The 18524-nt window shown below is 42.5% G+C and overlaps 1 protein-coding gene across 1 annotated transcript; it reads left to right on the top strand.

The window, feature by feature from the left end:
• The first annotated feature begins 8459 nt into the window (after positions 1-8459).
• FAM111B (FAM111 trypsin like peptidase B) lies at positions 8460-17813 on the top strand. Its single transcript, XM_058526812.1, has 3 exons — positions 8460-8690; positions 10484-10608; positions 15518-17813. Exons 2-3 carry the CDS (start codon positions 10528-10530, stop codon positions 17648-17650), a joined length of 2214 nt encoding a protein of 737 aa, XP_058382795.1. The 5' UTR covers positions 8460-8690; positions 10484-10527; the 3' UTR covers positions 17651-17813.
• Positions 17814-18524: the final 711 nt, after the last annotated feature.

Genomic DNA, 18524 nt, shown 5'->3' with positions numbered 1-18524 from the left:
GCACCAACATTGATCCCAATGGGCCGTCTTATAAGGTAAACTTGTTGTGCCTTCTTAGGGTACAGGGCAGAAGGCAGAGTTTAGGAGGGACAGTTTCTTCCTTCCTTCCTTACCCTGAAGGAGCTCCTGCTCTCACAGAGAAAAATTAGGGACAGTCCAATGGAAGCTCTTGGCAACCAAGCCTTTCCTTGTCACCAGGGGAAGAGTAGCCTGTGTGTCCAGGGGTGAGATTTTAAAAAAATTAACAATGATGCCCAGGAGTGATAATAAAAATATTTTAAAACTGGTAAGGGCACCAACCTTTCCAAACAGTTTGTCTTCCCAAGGGCCTATGCCAGGACCTGAAGATCGTGGCACCTCACTAGCAGCCTATGGGCTACCTACCTGCCCCCACCCAACACACACACTCACACACACACACACACACACACACACACACACACACACAGGCCTCTGCTATCCTTTGGCCCCTGATCTCATCTAAACTTAGTCCCAATTTTTTTCTCCCTGTGGCCCAAACACGTGTGTTGTAGGGTTTTTGTGAATCTCTTTTTGAGCATACTCTTTGACCTCCAAAAAATTTTCATGAGAAATAGATCTAAGGTAAAACTTTTCATTTCAGGCCAGATCAGCAAATCTTCTTATGTACGAACACTGAACTGCCTACTTGCTGCAAAAATATATTGAAAAGGAATTATTATGCTTGTATAGTCATAGATTATCTCTGGAAAGGTAGAGTGTCTAGAGAATGGGGTGAAAACTAATTTATTTTCCTGTATATACTTTTTTTTTTTTTGAAAAGTGTATTCTGTGTCTATTCAAAAGTTAATTTTTTTTAAAGGGGATATTGCCTCCACTAAGGAATCTTATGAATTCACTTGTCCATCATATTCCCTTACTAACCCTTCATTCAATCAACAGCGTTTGTCCTGGTGCGCATAGCTGAACAGAAATTTCCCTACTATAATATGAAATAAAGTACCAACTATTCTCCTTCTGCTTCACCCTGTATCCCAAGAAGATGGCATCTTTCCAAAAGACTCATTCCCCTGTTCTTCTCCCTCCTCACATCCTGAAGGGTGTGATGGGTGAGACAAAATGCCTCTACTTCTCTACTGGTGGTCCCCTGAGCCCAAATCCTGGTTGTTTCAGTTCCAGATATCATAGAATTTCCCTTGCAGTGAGTCACTTCTATTTAAAGATTCCTGCTTTAAAACATTTTTTACACATTCCAAGAGAGCCTAGCATTGTCTGTTTGGATGTGAATATATGCATAAAATTTGCCAGAATTTTGCTCAGAATTTTTGCTTAGAATTCTTACTCCAGTATTTTCTACGTGACTATGTTAGTGATATGATTTCCAAGTCTTCCAAATCCACAAATATCTTTCTTTGACCCTTACAGGGGTATAGTTTCTGAAGTCTTCTAAATCCACAAATATCTGTTTTGATCCTCAGGGGACTGACACCCTGTGACCCCAGATTTTAGGCTGACCAAATTTTATTTTCTCCTTTTACACATGGGGAAACTGAGGCTCAAAGAAAGAAGGTAATATGTTCAGGGTCATGCAACTAGCAAGAAGGAGATGACTAGCCATGGGGGTTTCAGATTGGGAGTAACAGTCAAAAGCGCAGGATAAAATAGGGTTTAACCCAATTTCAAGTTTGTAAAATGAGGTAAGACTGAAAAGAGCTGGCAGAGCATATGCATTCTCATCAGGATCAGTGCAATGTCCCACGTGCAGGTTCCAGGCCCAGCCACAGCAAGCACTGCACTTGGTTGCCGGACGCGAGCCTGGCTGGGTGTGCACCATCTCAGTACAGAGAACTAGTACATATCTGCACACTCTGCTTTATACCTTGCTAGTCATGACAGCTCTTCAGGTGTGTGTGACTGGTTCCCATCCTCTGTGCAACTGGGGCCCACTGATTATAAATCATATAATAAATAACCTCTACACCCTCTGTAGGTTTCTCAGAATATTCTCCTTACATTACACAGAAACTGGAAATTGCACAAGATTCCTCATTTATCATTAGTTCAGGATATACTCTGGGTGAGAAGTTCAAGCCAGTGTCAACTCCAAGGTGTCCTTGGCTCCTGTACATGTGAGGGGAATCTAGTAGTGTCGGGGCAGGGTGTTAAACCATCCTCTTCACTCCTTTCTTCTGAGGTAAATCCAGGTATGGAAATTAAGTCTTCTGGCTCCTAGCCCTGAACAGTTTCTACAAACACCTTAAGTGAGAAGATGCTGAGAGAGACAAACAGCAGAGTCTTTCTCTGAACTATAACTGAGTCTTACTCAAAGTCTTTGCATATCAGACTTTATCTTTGCTACCAGTGGGAGTGGGCACTGAAACTGTGCTATTCCTCACTGAAAGTCAGGAAGAAGAGGAAGAGACTGTAGATGACTCGGGTAGAGGGAAGGGCTGGGTGACCCTGGCCCTGAGGACTGCAAGAATGCAGGAACCAGGAGAACCATGAATGAACAGTCTCTCATCTTCCCTCTATCCCACTCCAGCCCTGGGGGATTCCAGGATGCACTAGGCAAGGATTTCTCCCTCCATCCCAACTCTTCATGCTTTGTTGCTTTCCTCTCACAGTCAGCAGTGTTGAGGACTTCTCTCTGCCCCTCTTGAAGCTTACATTCTGAACCAAGGAGATGCAAACTATACCAATAAAAAAATAATCATATTTACTATACAATGAAATGCAGTATATGGGGGGAAAAAAGCAGAATAAGGAGACAGAAGATGACAGAGGGGAAGAGGATATTATTTTATAAGAAGTGATCAGGGAAGCCCTCTCTGAAAATCTGGCATTTGACAGAGATCTGAAGAAAGAAAGGGAGAGTCAGGCACATATTAGCAGTGGAGGGTTCCAGACCAGGGAAGCACTCTAGAAAGTGCCTAAGATGCCCCATTGGGGTGAATGAAAGAAATATTTGAGCTTCCATTTATTTTTTATCTAAAAAATAAGAAATTAAGTGTACCTAGCATTCAATCTATTAATTATAAAAGAATATATATAATGTAAATAAGTAAATATGTGGTAGATGCTCAATTTGTTAAAAACTATAGGAGTGGGAAATTAAAAGTTTAGAGATTACTACTCTATGGCAATTACCTACTGAAAGGCGAGGGTAGGTTTTATCCATGTCTGTATCTTCGGATCCCATCATATTATCTGGATCGAAAGAGATATCAATATTCTGTGTATGTCTTTTCTATCTCCCCGACTTTACAGTAAAGTCTTTATCCTATTGCATAATAGCAACTAGACCCATGCCTTGCAAATGGGCCCCTAATAAATGAATAGGTAGATGGATGGACAGAAGGATGGATCAGCATGGGGACAGGTGATTCACCAGACCCGCGTGCATTGAAATGCTGCAGAAACAGCCCTAGCACAATAAAAAACCTTGGGTTTTGGCGCTGGCACAAGTTAAAATCATCCAAGGACTGCCCTTGAGCAATTTACTTACCTTGTTTCCTAATCTGTGAAACAGGAAATGAATTAAATAGAAAGATGATGAAATGAGACAATCCTGTGGAAAATGCCAAAGCACAATGCCTGGCATTTAGTGGACGCTGCCCATATGTTCTCTCTCACTCTACTCTCTTCGCCCCGACTCCCACGCAGCCCGGTCCCCATTGTTAGGGCCAGAAATACTTAGCTACTGAGACAATGACAGGTATCACGCTGGTTTTGCCCCCAGGGCGCCTTTTACAAAAACTCCAAGGACCCAGAGTTATGGAGAGACCAGTGTGCCCAGAGACAGATGAGGTGGGCCTTAGTTAACTGAGAGGAAGGTAAGTTGGAAACTAGAGTTGAGACAACATGAGCTATAACAACCTTGGACTAACAGGTGTAACTTCAGGCAGCACGTGACTCGGCATCTTCCACTCTCACCTCTCCACTCCCTGCCACAAATGCAGCCTCTTAAAGAGGTGGAAAGCTCTTCGGCGCCGGAGAACCTAAGAGTGAGCAAACCACACCGTGCTGCAATTGGCCATAATGAGCGTCAATCCTCACTCCGCTTTTTCCCCGCCTCCCTGCCGCTTCAGGTTCCAAAAGGCTCATCCTCTGGCGCCATCTGCAGACGGCGCGCGGGACTCCATCCGCCGCGAGGAAACCTTTGCCAGTAGGGAGCGTCCGGGTGGAGGAGTGGGAGCGGTTCTTAGGGGTTCTGTTCGCGTGCCTGGCGGTCTAGAAGGGGGCTGCCCGCGCTGATCTCACTCCCAAGCGCTCCCAAGACTCACCGGCGGGTTTTGAGTGAGGGTCACAGAGGGACAGGTAGGGGCAGCGGGGTCCAGGCCTGAAGGGGAGCGAGAAGTGCTGGGGTGGGGTGAGGTCGTGGAGGCTGATTGGAACAATAGAGAAGCAACGCCTGGTGGCTAAGGTAACTGTGCCTGAGTGCTTGGGTTGTAATCTTGGGTCTGTTGATAGCTGTGTGTTTTGAGGCCAATTGCTTGACATCTCTATGGCTGCAATTTCCTTTGAAGTGGGGATAACTGTAGCTACCTCTTGTGGTTGTTATGAGGATAAAATTAGTTAATATTTGTAAGGTATTTAGAATAAGTTTTGTTAGATGAAATTAACAATTGGCTTTAAAGACAGTCACCAGCACCATTAGCATCTCTCTTGAGAAATGCAAGTTACCAGGCCATGCTCCAGCCTTATGGAATCAGGATCTCTGCAGAGGGAGCTCAGGATGTGTTTCAGCAAGCTCACCAGAGGATTCTGATGCATCCTAAACTTTGGGAAGCACTGGTCCGAGTTTCTTGGGCTGGCCTGTTGATGCCTCTGCTTGTTAAAAGATGCAGATTACTGGACCTCACCCAGACCTACTGAACTTAAATATATTGAGGTTAATTCCCAAAATCTGCATTTTAAAAACTACCCAAGGGGCTGGCCCCAGGGCGCAGTGGTTAAGTGCATAGGCTCAGCTGCTGGCTGCCCCGATTCAGATCCTGGGCGCACACTGACGGACCGCTTGTCAGGCCATGCTGTGGTGGAGTCCCATATAAAGTGGAGGAGGATGGGCACAGATGTTAGCCCAGGGCCAGTCTTCCTCAGCAAAAAGAGGATTGGCAAGGATGTTAGCTCAGGGCTGATCTTCCTCACACAAAAAAATAAATAAAATAAAGCATCCATTGCTCAAGACACTTTAAAAAAAAAAAAAAACTACCCAAGTAATAAATTTAAACATGATTGGACTGAGAATCACAAACAAGCAGACCTCTTTAATTTACAGATAGGGAATTGAGACTTCCAAGAAGGAAAGGGACTTGCCCAAGGTCTCCCTGCAGGATCCCAAGAGGCTGTGAGGCCCTAAGGTTAAAGTCCTGGACGTCTCTACTGCTGCCCCCAACTAGTCCTGTAGTTCCAGCAAACTGTCCTGTTTCCTAATCTGTGAAATGGGGGCAAAAGTCACAACTACCCCAAACGGTGACTGTGAAGATCAATGAGACCAATGTGAGTCAACTACCAAACAGGGGTTGCCCTAAAGTGTTCATCCATCTCCAGGCCCCAGAACCGAAACGCCTGCAGGCCCTGGACCCCCGTAGGCATGGGTTTCCCTCTAGGAAGCGAGTGATAAAATAAGGCTCCTTGGAAACTCTAGTCACCAGGGGAGTGGACTTAGGGAGTAGGTCCCATCTCTGGGCCTCTTGGTTTGGCCTGAGAGTCCTGAGCCATCCCCTGTGCTGAAGCCCCTTGTAAGAGGGGGAAGGCAAAACCACCCAGTTCACTCCCTGTGTCTTGGCCCCAGGCTAAGTCCACCATGTGGGGTGCAGTGGATACTTCTCTTACTGGAGAGAGAGAGAAAATTCCTCCGTGGCTCAACAGATTCCTGGAGCACTCCCTATTCTGTCACTGCTGCCAAGTTGCAGTGGCTTTGCATCAAAGCTCTCAGAGCACAGCGCTGAAAGGGAAAGCAAAGCTGGAGCTCTATTGCAGACCTATAGGTCCTGATCCAGCCAGCTCTTGGCAGTTAGTTTTCTTGTGAGGGTCAGTTTTACACATAAGGCAGGAAAAGAAGACGGGCACCTAAAATGGCATCAGGCTAATTATTCCGAGAATGTGGTTCTGTGGCTATTCCAGTGACGAGTAAATGAAGAGGGAGCAGAGGCATCAGCTGTTAGCTAGGGTCAAGGAGCCCCGAAACTCTGGGATTGGCAGAAAGCATGTGCTGGTTGGGATGCCATTACAAATGAGCGAAAGTGGGCCACTGGGAGGGAAAAATACACACATCCCCTAGGAAACAGGGCATCTGGGAAACAAGGCAGACTCTTTCTTTATCTGCTACTGAGATCTCCCTGTGAATTATTTTCCTTTTAATTTTCACTGTAGCTCAGATATACTTCTCAGTTAATGGCAATATCATTACCATCATAAGTCCAAGCTTCTCTGTCTTTCTCTCTCTTTCTCTCTCTCTTTTATTTTGGTCTATGTTCTTCCCTCTCATGTTCAGTCCCTTGTGCCTTCTTGGCCCTCCCTGGGTATTCACCATCATGTATTGAATGTGAATGCTTCTACTTCACTCCTATCTAACAGTTGGAGTAGATTGGCATCTCTAAGTCAACATGTCAAAAGTAGAGTTATTCACACACACACACACACACACACACACACACACACCCCATTCATAGCACACACAGCAGCTCCTTCCTCAGATTTCCCCATATCAGTTAATGGAGACTCTATCCTTCTAGTTGCTCAAGTCAAAAGCCCAGGAATCATCGAGCCCTCTTTTTCTCTTGTTTTGGAAACACTCTATCCATAAACAAAGCTTGTGGGCTTGCCCTTCAAGATAAATGCAGCATCTGACCCCTTTCACACCTCCACCACTACCACCCAAGGCTGCGCCTCCCACATCTTTCAAGTGCTGGGATAACCTCCTAACTACCTTCTCCTTGTGCATCTTCTCTTGTCCTCCCAGAGTTTTGTGTCCACACAGCTACCAGTGATTTTTTTTTTTTTTTAAAACAGGTCATATTACTCCCTTGCTTCAAACTCTCTGTTTAGAATAATTCTCACATTTATAATAAAATCCAGACTCCTGACTATGGCCTACAAGGTACTTAGTGCCAATGGCATATGCAAGTGCTCCTTAAGGTATGTTCCTTTCCAGGGCAAATTCTCAGTCCCCAGAGACGTCAGACAGTTTCAGGAGCACCATTCTCTACAACCTCACGCTATTCTTATTAACGTCTCCTGATTCTACAAAGAAAAGAGAATCAGCAAGTCCCCTCGTGCTGTAATTTGTTCTCCATCTGCGTAGACGTTGTTCCCGGTCACCTGTACCACTCTAGGAAGATTTAAGCAATAACAGTGATTTGAGAACACTATCCTAGGTTTTCCTCTAACTTTTTGATATTATTTTCACAATTACGCTTCTAAAGTTTACTCTCTCCAAATCTCACAAAGTAACTGGAATTTAAAAGGTGATTGTAGCTTCTCTGTGCATATTTTACATCAAGTCAAGTTAGGAAAAGCTTTCATGATTCTTACACCAACACCATCAACTTTTACATAAATATCTGTTCTTCTATGAGTTACAAAAGAATTGTCACCATGTTCACCTATCAATCATATTTTCCCCTTCTTTGACCAGCTTTTCAAAAATAGCACCCAATACTGAAGGTTCTTAAGCAGTAAGATGTCTTCTCAAGCCCCTTGCAAAGCACTTCTTTGATCATCGGTTCGGGGATTCCTAACTCTGGCGTCCTCCATCAGGGCGGTCAAGTTCTGCATGTACTAATGTAACGTCCTGGGAACCAGGAGCGCAGATGCTGGCCCCTTCCTCCTGGTTGGCAGAGTCTATGTGCATCAGCCTCTTGGCGAAGTTGGCTCATTTGCGGAGGGGCGCCAAGTCCCGCTAGACACCCCCCAGGAGCGGGCTGCTGCCTGCTTTGGGCCATTTTTGTCCGCTGGAAGCTGGCGAAGCGCCCCGCGAGGACGCCCGCAGTTTCTGGGCAGGAGCCTCTGCCCGGTCTCGGGGGAGCTCCGCGCAGCCGCCGGGTTCGGTCCTGGATCCTCATCCCACCGCTGCCGCCCACTCCGCAGCGGCTGAAGGGCAGCAGTCACCGCGCACGAAGCACCAGTGGCCGGGCCGTTCGCCCTGCAGCTCCGACCCCGGGCGCGCTGCTCCCGCTCTGCGCGGCTGCTGCGGACTCAGAGCCCCGGGAGGCGCGCGAAGCCGCCAGCTCCTTCCACTCCCGCCCAGCGCTGGCTCAGCTCTTCACCCGCCGGCAGCGGAGGCGGGTGGGCGGAGGGGATGGAGGGAAGTGAATGCTCCAAGTTTGCCCCGGAACGCGGAAGCTGGCCGTGGAGCGAGTATGGGCAGTGAGTGGATGGGTGGGACCAAGCTGGATCATCAGGTCAAGTAGAGCGGGTGCGTGTGCCTCTCCTCCGGGCCCCACCTGACTCAGCAGCCCGCGCTCTGGGGTCCATCCCCATAATTTCTCGCCGCCCCACTCAGTGGTCCAATGAGGGCAGACAGCGCCTGCAACTTTGACGTCCATTGGCCAGGCGGTGTCAAATCCCACACCCATTCCTGCCTGCGCAGACTTCTAGTTGCTGGCGAGAAAAGTTTCCGGAGAGAGCCCGCTGAGCGCCATTTCCGCAGCTCCTGCGACTCCCAGTGCGGCGGTCACCGGCACCCCTGGGGCAGATTCTCCGCTTCTGTGAGTGGTTCTTCTGGTCTTGAGTTGAATGTGGAGTTCTTAGGGGGTGAATATCAAGGGCACAAGGCAGAGGAACCGCAGCCTGGAGCCAAAGAGATTTTGGCGGGAGGGGAGGAAAGGCAGCTTTCCATTGTGGGAATCCCCTTCCCGCTCCCCAGCTTCAAAAGTCAAAAGTTTGACTCCTGGCAAGGCACTTTGAGACAGTCTAGGTAGCTGTTCCAACCAACGTGTTGTGCGCATAGGGGAGGTGGGGGGGGTGCGGGGTGGGGGTGGGGGTTAAAAGTGCAAATTCCATAATTGCACCCGAGATGTGTTGAATCATGATCTTTGAGGATGGAATCCGGTGTCTTCTTTTTTAACAAGCTCAGAGGAGGTAATTCACGGGGACAATAAAAGTTTGATCTGAACCAAACTCTTTAATTTACAAATGAGGAAGCTGAGATGCCCAAGAGCTGTGTAGGGAGAGGGTTTGACGTTTTAGGGTCGTTCTTTCCTGGTTTTAGGTAGTTTCCTCCATTGCTGCTCTGATCAGTTCTCAGCTGAATATCTGAGGGGAACCCTCTTCTTATGCCCTGAGTTCTCTCTCTGTGCAGGTCTCTCCCTTCTGTATCCTATGAACTCTTGCCACCTTAGTCTCTCAGCTCTATCTCCTCAAATCAGGAATCCTAACTGACTCTGCCTGGCTGCTCCTCCTTGCACCCTGGCCTGGAATCTCTCAAGCAATCAGCTGGAATAATCATAGGTTGCACCTCATTTGTCACTGCCCTTAATTGCATGATGTCCAGTTCTTTGTAAATCATTGTTTCATATATTTTGCCCTTTTGGGCTTGTTTTGTTTTCAGACTGGAGGGTAAATCCGGTCCCTTTTAGTACATTTAGCCAGAAATCCAAGGTAATAACTGTTCTAGTGTTCTTGTCTAGTTCTGTCATCTGTGTCACTTCTGGATCTGTTTCTGTTCATTGATTTCTCTCCTCATGATGGGTCCTCGTCATGATACTTTCCTGCTCCTTTTTATGCCTGATAATTTTTGATTGGATGTCAAGCTTCATTAATTTCACATTTTGAGCTGCTAGAAATTGTTATATTCCTATCAATATTCTTGAGCTTTGTTCTAGTGCTCAGTTATGTTACTTGGAAACAGTTTTATCCATGCAAGGCTTGCTTTTAAATGTTGCCAGGTGGGACCAAAGCAGCCTGTAGTCTAGGGCTAATTTTGTCCCACTGTGGAGGCAACACCTTTCTGAATATTCTACCTGATACCTCATGAATTATGAAGTTTTCCAATTTGATGCTTGGGAACAGAAACTATTCTCAGCCCTGTATGAACCTCAGAGTTGTTACATCTTTTCCCTTGGGGTGGTTCTTCTCCTGGCTTCCAATAGTTTCATCACACGCATGCACTGATCAATATTTAGCTGAAATTTCCAGGGTACTCACTATAGATCCCCAACACTCTGTCTGTATAGTGTAGCTCTCTTCTCTCTAGAACTCTGCCATAGAAACTCCAGCCCCCTAGGACGCCCACAACTTTCAGGTTGTCTTCTCAACTCAGGGAAACTGCCAGGCTCTATTGTGTTTTGCCTCTCTGAGATATGCCCTGGAAATGCTCCCCAGGCAGTAAGCCAGACATCCATGGGGCTTACCTCATTTGATTTCCCTCTCGTAGGGATCAGAGATCACTGTTCTGTGCTGCCTGATGTCCAGCATTTGAAAATTATTGTTTCATCTATCTTGTCTTTTATTTCTTTAGTCATTTCAAGTAGGAGGGTAAATCCAATCCTTGTTTCTCTAGCTTGGCCAGTGGTGGAAGTAAGTTATATTCTCTTGGAACTCATCATGAATTCTGTGAAGCCTGAAGAGAACAAGTCATTCAGTGCTACAGAAAATGACCAGAGTACCAGACCTGAAGTTTCAAAGGTATGTCTGCTTTTTAACAAGCCTTTGCAGGAGCAGCCCTCTAACCATGGCACTATATTAGGATCCTAGAAGGGGATAAGTTCATAAAGAATGGAAGTTATAATCCCTTCTTTTGCGTAGCTTAAAATATATTTGGGGAGATGATACATGTAAGTGCTTGTGTAAAACAAAATGATAGAGTATGAATTAATAATGCAAAAAATGCCTTGTTAGACAACAAAGTGACTACCAAACAGTGTTAACACTTAATATCATTGGCAATATAGACAGGCAAAGATAATAACATAGTTAATGTTTACTGAGCAATTACTTTGTGCCTGGAATTATGCTTGTCATTTCCTATGGATTATCTCATTTAACATTTAATAAAACTCTGTGCAATAGATATTATTATCATCCTTATTTTACAAATGAAGAAACTGAAATCCAACTTTCTTAAAGTTGCAAAGGTAATGGACTTCAGAGCAAGGATTTTGAAACCAGGCAGTCAGACTTTGAAGCCTGGTTTTTGACCAACACACTGACTTATTCGAGATATGCACAATGAGGATACTAAGTGGAGATATAAACAACTGCTTTTGAAGTGCAGAGAGAAGAATGCTTAATTCAGACTCAAGAAATTAAGGCAGAATTGTATGAGAAAGATCTTAAAGAATGAATAAAATTTCACCAGAGAAGTGGATCAAGCATGAGGGAATAGTCTGAGTCATGTACACATGAAAACATATTTGAGGAACAATATAGCTAGACTTCATGGTATGTAAGGAGAATTCAAGAATACGGTAGACAAATAATGCTGGGAAGATGGTTTGGTACAAGATCACAGCAGACTTTATATCAATAAGAACTTTTTATTTTGTCAGGGAAAAAAATCCTGTAATTGTGAAATAATAAAATGGATTCATTGCATTAAAATTTAAAATTTAAAATTAATTTCCTCAATGCACTAACCACATTTCTAGTGCTCAGTCACCATATGTGGCTAATCGCTACCATATTGGACAAGGCAGATATAGAACATTTCCATCATTGCAGAAAGCTCTGTTGGGCAGTGCCGCTGTAGATTAAGGAATTCTGTGGCCTTGCTACTCAAAGTGTGGTCCACCCACCAGCAGCATTGATACTGCCTGAGAGGTTGTTAGACCTGTGTGATCTACATTTTAACAATACACCCAAGTGATTCATATGCACATTAAAATCTGGGAAACACTGTTTTAAAATACGCTTCCATTCAAATATTATGTCTGGTGAAATCCATCATTGTTATCAGCATTATTTGCTAAGGTTTATTTAGCTTGCATAGCATTGTTTCAAAACAAGACACTTTTAGCCCCATGAGGGGAAAAAAAAATGGATTTCATTGGTTCATGCATCTGAAAAGTCCAGAGTTACGCTGAGCTTTAACTCAGCAGTACACAATTTTTTCAAAGACGTATTTATGTTTTCAGTCTCTATACTCTGCTTTTCGTTTCAAGCCTCTGGCTGGCTTTCTGCGTAGTGACCATCCAGCTTCAGTAATTTCAGAGTTCATATCTGCATTCTTGACCATCCAGATAATGAATCTATCCTGGTACCCTGAGAAAACTTCTATTTGCCGTCTAATTGTTCCAAGCTAAGTAGCTCAACCATGCCTGCACAAAACCTTGTGGCTAAGGGGGCACTTAGAGTAATCAAGATCTATTCCTGAGCTGGCATGAATTCATTTCTATACACATTTATAGCTGCTAAGGAAGGGGAGAGAGGTAGAATAGCTTTTTGGGAAATCACTGCAGTATCTTTTGCTTCCTTGAACTCCATGCTTAGGTATTTGGATTTTATTCTACAAGTAAAGGAAAGGTATTTCCAGTTTTTTTCTTGTGTTATTTAGGAGGAGAGATTTAACTGAAACTTTAAGTTAAATATTTGTGTTAAAATACCTAGTGCTACACTGTTCAATACAATAGTCACATGTGGCTATTTAAATTTAAATTCAACTTAACTAAAGTTAAATATTGGAAAAACTGAGTAATTCAAATTCTCAGTTGCACTAACCACATTTCAAGTACTCGGTAGCCACATGTGGCCGTCGTATGGGGCAGTGTAGATGCTAAACCTTTGGATCATTGCAGAAAATTCTATTGGACAGTACTCATCTAGGGCATCCACTTATAGAACAAAACTATAATGTAAAACTTCAAAATTATTTGGAGGGAAAATGGAATGAGGGGAAAAAATTGATCTAAAAGAAGACAATAAAGCAAGAGAAAATAAATCTAGAAAAAGTGGGAAAAATAGTTGAGCAATTCCACTCCTAAGTGTACCAAGAGACGCTCTTTCACATGTGCATCAGGAAACATATCAAAGAGATTCGTAGCAGCACTGCAGCACTGTTTGTAGCAGAGAAAGGTTGGGAACAACTGAAATGCATGCAAACAGTTTCTTCAATGGATTCTATTTAACTGAAAGTGAATGTAGGACTCTCCATCAACTAGAATGAACCCCAAAAAAGTAGCAAAACAAGTCACAGAAGAACACATTCAGTAAGATGCTTTTGTATAAACTCAAAAACAGGCAAAACTAAACATATGCTACTTATATTTTGACTACATATATGAATGTCTCTAAAGAAATGTGAAGTAATAATAATTTTAAAACAAATTCAGGAATAGTGGTTGTCTATGAGAATGAGAAAGGGAGAGAAGATGAAGGAGGGGCATACTGAAGCCTTCTAATGAATTGTAATATACTATTTCTTAAGCTTCGTGGTAGATACATAGATGTTTCTTATTATTATTTAAAATATAGGATATGTCATATATTGCTTTTGCATGTGTATTATGTTTCATAATTTTTAAAAAATGGCATATAAGAGATAAAATAGGGACCAGCCTGGTGGCATAGTAGTTAAGTTCCAGGGCTCTGCTTCGGCGGCCCGGGGTTCACAGGTTTGGATCCCGGGGGTGGACCTACACACCACTCATCAAGCCATGCTGTGGCAGGCGTCCCACATATAAAGAAGAGGAAGATGGGCAGGGGTGTTAGCCCAGGGTCAATCTTCAGTAGCCACATGAAGCAAAAAGAGGAGAATTGGGGGCTGGCCCGGTGGCGCAAGTGGTTAAGTGCGCGTGCTCCGCTGCGGCGGCCCGGGGTTCGCTGGCTCGGATCCCGGGCGCGCACCGACGCACTGCTTGGTAAGCCATGCTGTGGCGGCGTCCCATATAAAGTGGAGGAAGATAGGCACCGATGTTAGCCCAGGGCCGTCTTCCTCAGCAAAAAAAGAGGAGGGTTGGCGGATGTTAGCTCAGGGCTGATCTCCTCACAAAAAAAAAAAAAAAAAAAAAAAAGAAAAGAAAAAAGAGGAGAATTGGCAACAGATGTTAGCTCAAAGCTAATCTTCCTCACACACAACAAAAAGAGAGATAAAATAGAAGGAGAAGCTGAAGATGATTCCTAAGGTGCTAGCTTGGGTGGTTGAGTGGGTGACAGCACCATTAAAAGACTCAGGAAACACGGGGAAAAAGGGAATGATGAGGGGTAAGTTTTATGAGTCTGCTTTTGAAAGGGTTCGGTTTGGTTTTGAAAGTGTTGAGGGTGAAATGCCTCTGATGTATCCCTGAGTAGATGTCCAACAGGCGACATTTATTATATCTGGAACTCAAAACAGAGGACGTTGCTGCAGATACAGATTTGGGCAGTAAATAGTAGTTGAAAACCTGAAGGAATAGGAAAGCGCCATGAAAAGAAGAAACTCACTATGCCCGAAACCTAAGCCCATTCCATTGCACCTTCCTCTTAAATAAACCAAACCCAGGTGTCCTTTCTGACTTTACTCTCTCCAGCTTTATTCCTCTACTCCTGTAGACTTGGTCCGAGACTTCAGATTCCACAATAATTGCCATCCAAGTTCTGTTGACTCCTATGGTGGAATATTTTTCACTTATATCCTTGTTTTTCATTCCTGTTGCCATCAGTTTATCAATACTTTTTCCTAGGCTATTGCCAACTGATTGTATATGTATATGTTTTGAATATGTATATTTGCTTGTACACATAGCTAATCCTGTGATTTATCAATCATTTTAGTATATTTCCTTAGTGCTGTTGAAACCATGTACAGAATGGAAACTAGACAGATATTTAATGGGAATTTTTGAAAGGTGATGTTTCAAATGTCCAAAAGATTTATTAAATAAGTCCAGCTTTACTAGTAAGTAAATAAATGCAAATTTAAAAAACAATCATCTTAGATGGCATTTCATCTATCAATTGACAAACATTTAAAATAATAATGCTGATATCGTTTTGAGGAGTCAGCTATATGGTTGATCTCCTTGGGCAGCAGGGGAGGAGAGACAGGGTGAGTTGATACAACTTTCCTGGAAAGCAGTTTGGCAGTATATATGTTGTGAACTACTTTTATAACCTTAGTCTCAGTATTTGCACTTCTGGGAATGTAGCCTAAGTAAATATTCAGACGTGCAAACAAAATGTTTTATGTATAGAAATATTTGTCATATTTAGAGTTGTAAAAAATTGGAAACAATCTAAATATCCAGCAATAGAAGAATGGATTAGAAATTATTGTACAGTGAAATATCATATGGGCCCTCAAATTGTGTTTTCAAAGGTTGTTTAATGACATGTGAAAGCACTGGCAGATTGTTTAGTGAAAAATAAACTCATATGCAGCATAGAATAATTTGAGAAACATAAGATTTATGTCTGCACGTAAAATAATAGAAACAAATAAAACAAAATGTACAATGGTTATCTCTGGTAATGGAATAATGATCAATATTTTTTCTCCATTGCTCTTTATCCATTATATTATCCAATTTTTATTCAGAATATCTATTAGTTTTACAATTAGAAAACATGAAATATTATTAAAGGCGATCCTTATTAAATTTTTAACTTTTCCCTTTTTAAGGATGTCATGAAGCAGACATGTTCTGGCACACCTGTTCATCATTCTCTGTCTGATACAGAAGAGTGTAGTGGCACCATTAAGCATGAAAGTGAAGTTATTAAGCGTGAAGCATCCCATGAAATTCAGAACCCAAATTTGAGCACCAATAAACAATGTAGTTTCACCTTTACTTTGAATGAAAGCTCCAGGAAACCAGACCGTAGTGTGTTTACAACATATGGTGAACTCAATGAGAATATCTACTCAGCTCTGAAAGCTAATGACAATTTCAGTGAAAGGATGAAGAATCATTTGAATAAGAACATTATTGTTTATGAAGAAAAAACAATAGAAGGATATATAAATTTAGGAATGCCTCTCAAGTGCCTACCTAGAGGTTCTCATTTTAAAATAACATTTGGTCAAAGAAAGAGTAACCAGGAAGAAGATGATAAGCTATTACGCCAATGTAAAAATCCAAACGTCAAATGCATTCTTTTTCGCGTTGTTGCTGTTGGGAAGACGATAAAGAAGATTCTTAAGATCAAGGAACTTCATGAAAGAGGAAGTACACTTTGTATTTATGCCTTGAAGGGTGAGACTATCAAAGAAGCCCTGTGTAAGGATGGCCGATTTCGGTCTGACCTAGACGAATTTGAATGGAAACTAATGGAAGGTCATAATAAAATTCATGGAAAACAGTCCAAGGTAGATGAAGTATCTGGAAAAGTCTTAGAAATGGACATTTTTAAAAAACGATTTGTCAGGAAAGGTACCTTTAATAAAATTAAACAGGAGAATGAAAATGCCACTGATAAAACCAGTCCCTCGCATCCGATACAGTCTAAGATTGAGGTCTATGAAAAAGACAAAGATGGAGAGACTGAAGATGCAGAACACAACAGAGAAAAACTTCTCCCACCTCAAAGTCTAGGGCGTGATATTGAAGGTAAAAAACGCCGGACAATTTTCAGAGTTAAGCGTTATTACAACAATAATTTCAACAGAAAATATAGGAAAAAAACCTCACGAGTTAGGCAAGGGCCCCATATGGCTGTGCAATATGCTATTAATGAGGCTATCCAGCGGGAGGCAACTAATCTCAGGATAAAGAATTTCCAAATGTTGGACAAAGTTATAATGCGGCAGTATCCGAATTTTAAAGATGAGACACTTCGTATGAGAAAGTATTTTCGGGAAGAGCGGAAGAGAACAAAACTGCCAACGTTTAAACAATTCAACCTATATAAAAAGTACTTTGGAAAAGTGACTGAAAATTCTACTTCAGTTGCAACCTATGAACATCTTATTCATCTTAGTAAGTCAGTCGGGTTCATGAGATGGGACAATAATGGAAACACAGGCAATGCTACTTGCTTTGTCTTTAATGATGGTTATATTTTCACCTGTCGACATGTTGTACATCTTATGGTGGGAGAAGGGACAGATTCAAGTTTGTGGCCAGATATAATAAGCAAATGTGCAAAGGTAACTTTCACTTATAACAAGTTCTGTCCTACTGATGCTGATTGGTTTTCCATCGAGCCATGGTTTGAAGTGTCTGATGCAGCTCTAGATTATGCCATTTTAAAACTAAGAGAAAATGGAAGTGGATTTCCTCCAGGCCTGTTTAGACAAATTTCCCCTCCACCAGATAATGGTTTGATTTATTTAATTGGTCACCCAGAAGGCCAGATCAAGAAAATAGATGGTTGTGCTGTGATTCCTCTAGGTCAACGGTCAGGGAGGTACCCACAGCATCATCAAGATGGGGTGGTAGGACCCTCTGCTGCCACTTCCAGTGCTTTCCCTATGTTTACCCAAAGAAGTTTCCTATCAGAGGCTTGGAGAATTGACACACTTAGCTATGATACTTGTTTTTCTAGTGGGTCCTCTGGCTCCCCAGTGTTTAAAGCATCTGGCCACTTGGTTGCTGTGCATTCCATTGGGCATTTTTATCAATGTGGCAATATGGTGCATCCTGTTATTGAATTTGGCTATTCTATGGAGTCAATTCTTTGTGATATTAAACAGAAAAATGAGAGCTTTTATAAATTACTAAATGAAGAGAAAAATGAGAACCACAGTGAAGACAAAAATAACAAACAAGAGTCGTCATTTCAAGATCATCAGATTGAACCCATGGAACATTAGAAAGAAGATGCTGTTTTCAGGAAAATAGGCCAATAATTTAGAGTATTTGGGGCTGTTTCCTTAAAATATAATGAATATTCTTTTTTATTAGAAAAATTTTAGAGAATCATGTAGATGTACAAAACAGATATTAGACCTCAAATAAATATTGATTTTTTTCTCATTGGTGCTTTTTTTTTTTTAATTTGAAACAATCTGAAGCCTCACTTAAAATACTTAGCTCACTGATACATATACAAAGAATTTGGTGTTTGCCATTCTAAATTCCTAGTATGGTACAGCCATCCATCATCCTAACTAATGAAGTGATTCTTGTTCTCTGAGTAACAAGATATATTTACAGTTAGAGTTAAGGAAAAAAGATGTACTGTTCCTCTAACACCCAAAATTCTTTGGTAATCTTACTTTTTTCCCTTTTATGCCACCTGTGGCATCAGCCTCTATTGCAAATGCCAATAGAAAATCCCAGCTTTTCAGTTCTTTAATTCTGCACTTCTGTGACAGATACAAGGAATGACTTGCTTAGTCTCCATCCCAACCCGTTCATGTTCAGAGTCTAGAAAGCTAAAAGCTATTTCAGTCTAACTTGCAACTAAGATTCTGGGTATAAGTCAGATTCCTCTAAATAGATGCACTTGCATATTATTTGGAAGATAGAAATAAGATGCAAGCCATCCTTCTTGCTCCATCTTCTGGAAAACTAAATCATAGAAAAGTGAGTGTCTAGAGATAGCAGTGTTGGCCACATTCAGTGTCAACGTCTAGTCATCAGGTTCATGGGTATCCAGGAGTAATCACAGCAGTAGCAGCAGCCAGAATCAGCATTGCCATGTCTAGTCATTCGCTTCAGTGGTGTGGAGGGGCATTTGTAACA

This window comes from Diceros bicornis, chromosome 31 (assembly GCF_020826845.1).
Source record: "Diceros bicornis minor isolate mBicDic1 chromosome 31, mDicBic1.mat.cur, whole genome shotgun sequence".
NCBI classification, from domain to species: domain Eukaryota; kingdom Metazoa; phylum Chordata; class Mammalia; order Perissodactyla; family Rhinocerotidae; genus Diceros; species Diceros bicornis.
The sequence above is the reverse complement of the archived record's forward strand: the minus strand, read 5'-3'. Positions and strand labels throughout refer to the sequence as shown.